The sequence below is a fragment of the Hyalella azteca genome, unplaced genomic scaffold (genome assembly GCF_000764305.2).
Source record: "Hyalella azteca isolate HAZT.00-mixed unplaced genomic scaffold, Hazt_2.0.2 contig15155, whole genome shotgun sequence".
Classification (NCBI taxonomy): Eukaryota; Metazoa; Arthropoda; class Malacostraca; order Amphipoda; family Hyalellidae; genus Hyalella; species Hyalella azteca.
Window position 1 is genome coordinate 105,452 of NW_025945015.1, and position 7,118 is coordinate 112,569.

Genomic DNA, 7,118 nt, shown 5'->3' on the forward strand with positions numbered 1-7,118 from the left:
GGTGTTACAGGTGTTACAATGGGTGTTACAGGTGTTACAATGGGTGTTACAGGTGTTACAATGGGTGTTACAGGTGTTACAATGGGTGTTACAGGTGTTACAATGGGTGTTCTTTGTGACATGTTGTTGACATGATGCTGTAGACATGATGTTGCTGACACTGTTGTTGAACTGATGTTGTTGACATATTTTTGACATGATGATGTTGACATGATAATTTTGACATAGTTGATATTAGCTAAAGGCAATCAAGATGATATTTTTAATAATTAATGTAATTGTATTAGAATATCTCTACCATTGATATTGATGATACAGGGTGAGTGGCTGCAGCAACCTACCGATGTACATTGTGCTGTGTTGGGGTTTTGAACCCCAGTAAGCTGTAAATATTCTGAGAAACTAAAACATTCTGGGCTGTCACCCCAAGCTGCTGGGTGAGTGGGTGGAGCACACCTCACCTGTAGGCGTTGAGCTGCTGGGTGAGCGGGTGGAGCACACCTCACCTGTAGGCGTTGAGCTGCTGGGTGAGTGGGTGGAGCACACCTCACCTGTAGGCGTTGAGCTGCTGGGTGAGTGGGTGGAGCACACCTCACCTGTAGGCGTTGAGCTGCTGGGTGAGTGGGTGGAGCACACCATCGGTCAGTTGGGTGCAGAGGATGTGCTGCCAGGAGCTCACCTCCTGCAGGAGCTCAGCGCCCCTGCCGAGGCTCGTGTCAACCAGACCCTTGGGGTCCGTGTTGATGGCGTACACCTGCACAACCAGGGTGACTTTAGGGTGACTTTAGGGTGACTTTAGGGTGCAGTACACCTGTGCAACCAGGGGGACTTTAGGGTGACTTTAGGGGGCAGTACACCTGTACAACCAGGGTGACTTTAGGGTGACTTTAGGAGGCAGTACACCTGTACAACCAGGGTGACTTCTTGTAATTTATTTACATTCAATAATAATCTTGTGCACTTCACAGCAGAGTGAGGGTAATAAACAAAATGAGGCATATCAAAAATCAATAAAATTAGGCACAAATGTCATCATAAAGTACATATGTATGTGATCAGAAAGACTTAACCTAGATAGGTACCGTATACATGTGTGGTCTTCATAATCATGAGTCATAAACATAATGATTGATTGACAGGAACAGTGGCGGCAATCCATCGTGGCCTGGGACTGCTACGACCCAAACGTATACAAGGATACGTCCCTACTACCAAAGATACCTGATCTACTCCTTGGATGGCTACTGGGTTTTTTAGCTTTAATTTCATTTATTACTAATAAAGATACGTACTACTGAGGATATTAAGGTCACTAGTCAAGATAATCATAAAGGCACTTAAACCTTCATTATTTGTCAACCAAAATTAATTTATAACGAATAGAGATTGCTACCATATGACATGTTGTACTGTGTTCTAATGTTAATAATCATAACAAATCAAAAATTATAATCATAATTTCAATAAAAAATTTCCATTTAAAAAATATATTGATAACTTTCAGTACATAAAAAGGGCAGAAAGTAACAATAAAGAAGGACAATATCCAGTTACTTCAAATAGAGATAATGTTCCCTGGTGCATTAAAAAAATATTTTCATTGTCACAAATATTTCTTTTGAGAAATAATAACAAATGCAATTTTCAAGAGAAAAATAGACTGTTTTACAATGTGTTTCAACAGATTCCGGGACTAAGATAGCTAAATTAACGCCACATTTCAAAAAAGTTGATAATAAGTATTTTTAGAGTAATAATAGGAATAAAAAGATTGCAAAAAGTCTTTCTATAGAAGTAATGGGCAGTAAAATAGCGCAAATAAACTATTTTTAAAAGAGTAATAGGGATTGAAAGAGTGCAAAAAGGAGTCCCTATTGCTGCTCACCTTGCTGCTGTGGGTGTGCAGGTGGTGGGCTACACTGCTCACCTTGCTGCTGTGGGTGTACAGGTGGTGGGCTACACTGCTCACCTTGCTGCTGTGGGTGTACAGGTGGGCTACACTGCTCACCTTGCTGCTGTGGGTGTGCAGGTGGTGGGCTACACTGCTCACCTTGCTGCTGTGGGTGTGCAGGTGGTGGGCCAGGGCCTGGTAGGCCAGGGTGACGTCATCAAGACACGTCACGAGCCTGGCCGTGAGGCGGTGCAGGGTCGCCAGGTACTCGTGCTGCGTGCGCACGTCTCCACTGAACACGGCGGCTAGTGTGCGTAACTGAGGGGGGGGACAATTGTAGTCATGGTAATGGTAAGAATTATGTTACATGATAATAATAATGATAATTTATTAACATTATAATACTAATAATAATTATTATTCAACATAATAATAATTAATTAACATGTGCAGTAATGGATAATGTTAATAATTAATTAACATGTGCAGTAATGGATAATGTTAATAATTAATTAACATGTGCAGTAATGGATAATGTTAATAATTAATTAACATGCGCAGTGATGGATAATGTTAATAAAAATGTTAATAATTAATTAACATGCGCAGTAATGGATAATGTTAATAATTAATTAACATGTGCAGTAATGGATAATGTTAATAATTAATTAACATGTGCAGTGATGGGTAATGCTTATAATTAATTAACATGTGCAGTGATGGGTAATGTAAAAAATTAATTAACATTTGTAGTGATGTTTACTTGGTAATAGGGTGATGCAATTACGTAGTGATGCTAGGTTGTGAAGAATAATTACATGGTGATGAGCATTGGCACCTCTTCCACATTATACAATGGAATTTTTTTCTCAAATGAATCTAGAAAATATATGATAGACAGAACATGTAGCAAAGGTACAAAGAAGTAACAACTAGCACAGCTGCCAGTACAAATAGGTACTGTAGTTGTTAAATTTATGTAATACGGTATGCGTATAGGTACTATGGTATACAAAACAATCATACCAAGTGCACTAAAAATAACCAAAAATAAAGATATGAATAACAATTTTATTTAGCAGCTCTCAATCACTTGGAGTTTAAGTAGAGCTGCACACTAAAAATAACCAAAAATATAGATATGAATAACAATTTTATTTAGCAGCTTATAAGCACATGAAGTTTAAATAAAGATATCTCGTACCTGAGGTGGATCGTCCAAGGCACACTCGAGAGGCAGCTTCTCAAAGCCTGGGATGCCCATGTTGACTAGAATATTAATTATTTACAGGCAAATACAAATTAAAATTTACAGGCAAATCACAATAAAAGGAATGTAGGTAATCAATCTGCAGAGAATGTGCAGATGATGTGACTCAGATAAGCAATCACTTTGACATCTTAACAACTGTAAAATTTGTGTGCATTACCCTGCAAAAATGGCACAAAGAAACTTTCTGCAAACAGTAAGATGAAGAACATTGCAAAAGATACTTAATTAGTAAATGTAATTTTACTAATTTAAATACTAAATAATACAACTATATATACCTACCTATTCTACGGAGTTAACAGTTAACATTTTAATGAATTAACCATTGAGAAATTTATAAAACTTGTAGTATCAACTATTTCATGAGAATTTGGAAACATATATTTAACTTGAATTTCTAGGTTAGGATGTTTTAAATGCTTCCTATTTGACCCAGCATTACACCTGTCAAGTCATGAAATAGGTACTAACTAATTTCCCAGGTTCTTTAAGATCAATTTTGACTTCAGATTTCATGCCCAATCAGTGGGCATTAAATCTGACAGCTCCAAATTTGTGCATTTTTTTGTTCAAAATATTGTGGCTCATTAGATGATGTAGGATTGGAATTTTCCTACTTGTTTCTGGAATCTTGTGGCTCCAATGTGACGAATTTTTAATACATTTGGAATCTTGCAGCCCAGTCATGCACTTTTGTTAACAACTAGATAGGTAATTCATCTGGCAGAAACCTCACAATTCCAGAAATAGCAGGAAAGCTCTAGTCACGGCCCTAATGGTAGAAGTTTTTATGCTTGGGTGACATTCTATTAATTTTTCAAGTTCCATAGTTCAGTATACCAGGCTCCCAATACAATACTGGTATTATTAGTGGTAGGTATATTAACTATAATGTATGACGGCTTGACCTAAAAGTATGCAGGTGGTAAGGGCCTCATGTATAAAAGAATCTAGATAAATGCATAAAAAATATTTCTACTTTCTAAGCCCAGACAAGAGCTTTCCTGCCATTTTTGGGAGAGATACCCATTGGATGAAATTATGAAAATCTCCCATCTAGTTGTTAACAAAAGTGAAGGCTCAAGCAATTAGATTTCAAAGCTGCTATATACAATGTATATTAATTTAGAGCCTTGAGATTTCAACATTGAGAAATAAATTTCAAATCTTGAGTATGACCCCTGAACTTGTGATGAGATTCTAAAGCCATAACATAGTAGTAAAAATATTATAATTCCAATCCTAGTCCAAGATCACTTGATTCATATATACATATACTTCCCAAGTCCCAGATAAAGCTTTCTCACTATTTGCGAGCTACAAAATTCCTGCTAGATGAATTATCTGCATCTAATTGTTGACAAAGTTGCACAAGCCTGTTATCTCTGCACTCTCAGACTCTCTGGGATCAGCTATAATGTAATGTGAACCTTGAAATATGAACACTCAACAGAGGAGTGAAATGTGCTTCAGTTGAAGAATGAAGATGAAGTCATATGGGGCGCGGGGGTGGGCAGCCCAAGCTGGTGGCCAGGTAAGTACTGCTGTACCAGTAGGCTGGTAGCTGTGAAACCTACAACTACAAATAACAAATGTAGGTCATGGTCATTTAGTGATTTTAGTCACTAATTGTTGCTTGTTGGCAATTTGCAATCTATAGTAGTAAGATATTTTGCTATTCAATTTCTTATTAATTTTTTTTATTTACTTAATGGGTCACACTTTGTAAATATTGTATTGTATAGTATAGTATATACCGTAAAATGGGGTAACTTAGACCGGCAGGGTAACTTAGACCACTTTTCGTTTTTTTTACAAAAACCCCCACAACTCAGAAACTATTTGACATAGAAAAATTTTGTCAATGGGCATTAAAGGCCTAATACTGAAAGTGAAGCTAGAGTATAGACATGTATTTTGCATGTTTCAATTCAAGTTTAATTTAGCTAGTAAGAAAATGGCATCATTTATAAGAAAAAAAGTGGTCTAAGTTACCCCATTTTACGGTACTCTTAGACACTATACAGTATACAGGTATTTTGTATTGTATTGTTCTGCCAAGTGCCAACTCCAAGAAAGTGGTAACTTGCTTCAACTTGCTACATTGAAAATTGGCTCATGTACTTTAAAGTTATACTTGTTACTTCATTCCCACTGTGCTGAGAGTGGATGAATATTGCAAGATCTTTGGCGACGCTAGAGTAGCAAAATTTACGCCTTCAGAAGATCTTGCCGACACATTTAGATTGAAATTCTTGCATTTAATATATTTGTCAGTCTTCGGCCAACTATTTAAAAAAAGTAAGGTTTCCGATATGTTGGATGGTTCAGGATGCAGTGAAGCTTGTCCAAAAATCAGTTGCAATGAGTTCCCGCCAAAAAAAATGTAAACATCAAGCTTACGATTACGTAGTTGCGGTCACATTAGAGCAGTCAGACTTCATTATCACATGTTCAGTTGACACTTGCTGTACAATCAGACTGTTTTTAGGATAAAATTAGTTAGATATTTGGGGTAACATGTGCATGCAACCTTGTAAATAAGTTCGTGGCTTGTAAATAGTTTTTCATTACTCAGCGTAAATGGCTTTTTATTAAAAATTCCCAGGCGACGCATCTTAAAATTACCCGGCGACGCTTAGGGCTTAAAAACCCATATATTGGCAACTGCATCCATCCTCTGCACCCTGGCTTCATTCCATATATGAAATTTTAAAAAATAATTGAATTTAAATAAATACTTTTAAGGTAACTTTATAGGTACCAGTATTTCATACAAGAATTTTATAGACTTTAGCTCTGATCTGACTGATCAAAATGATCAAAGCCAAAGCCCGAAGTGATGGAAAAATTCCATCTAAATTTCATCATTTAAATTCCTAACTTTGATCCATCAGAACTTATTCAGAAGTCCTGTGTCTTCTGTGTAGTCCTGACTCCTGTCTTGTGTCTTCTGTCAGACTGTCACTTCCTAAGAGTCAGACCTCATTCTCAAGTTCATTTTTGATTCCTATTACTATTAGTAAACCAGTAGACTGAGTAGAGTATTATGAATCCCAGCATTATCCTACATAAGAAATTTAATAAAATATTGAGTAAATGAGGAAATTAAAAATGAGCTGATTCTAAAAGATCTGAGGCTCTGAGCCTTCTGACTTCTGAGTTTTATCAGTTGTCACTATTCAGTATTCACTAACACTATGGCCTATGACGCATAGTGGCAAAGCAGCGAGTTTTTTAGACTCTCCCTCAAGTAAAAGTAATCAAGTTCATTTTTGAGTCCTAGGCTCCTAGCTACAAGTAGACCAGCAAAGACAGTGCAAAGTATCATGGATACCAGCATTATCATACATAAGAATTTGGTTTAAATTTTTGAGAAAATGAACTGATTCTAAAAAATCTCTGGAATCTGGTTTGTCACTATGTATGCCTAATGCCAGCATAAGGCCCATAAAGGTGAGTGCTGAGTGAGGCAATGCCTACTGCCTAGCGTGAGCCTACTGCCTACTTGCAGGTGAAGAAGTCATGACTCATGCCGTGGCCGTCATGCGTACTGGGCAGACCACTTGTAACACGACTAACACCTGGACTCGGCAATGATTATTTAATTTGAATCTTCATCTTCTCATTTTCAGTTTTTTTCTTCTCTCTGTTGATGCTTGCTCTCGTCACCCCTCTACGTTGTCAGCAGTCTTTCATAAGTTGAAGCGATGAGAGGTAAAATAAATCGCCATTGCATCCAGTGCTCTTCACAGTCTTCAGCAGCTACAAGGCCAATCAACCAGTAAAAAGCGTAGGAGCAAGACTTTTTTTTTTTCTTTTCAAATTTGCGGGAGCCTCTGAAGACTAGTCCAATGTGGCCCCACGACCGAGTTTTGAGTTATAGTTGTTAATCAATTTAATTAATCACTTAATTTTCTTTAATTGATCACTCTAATCATTCACTTAAGTCAC

At 37.2% G+C, this 7,118-nt stretch overlaps 2 protein-coding genes across 2 annotated transcripts in view; both read right to left on the reverse strand.

Annotated features, from left to right (window-relative positions):
* The window catches only part of LOC125179118, a 13,007-nt gene extending 12,656 nt beyond the window's left edge, over positions 1 to 351 (reverse strand). The window contains exon 1 of the mRNA XM_047884318.1: positions 342 to 351. Coding sequence (XP_047740274.1) covers positions 342 to 351 — 10 coding nt within the window. The remainder of the gene's footprint in view (positions 1 to 341) is intronic.
* Positions 352 to 596: 245 nt separating this feature from the next.
* LOC108664661 (DCC-interacting protein 13-alpha) lies at positions 597 to 3,349 on the reverse strand (the record flags this gene model as incomplete). Its single annotated transcript, XM_018151324.2, is given in 3 exon segments — positions 597 to 754; positions 2,051 to 2,209; positions 3,096 to 3,349. Coding segments are annotated over 3 exon segments (377 nt in total), but the record flags the coding sequence as incomplete, so codon positions are not given.
* Between the last annotated feature and the right edge of the window lie 3,769 nt (positions 3,350 to 7,118).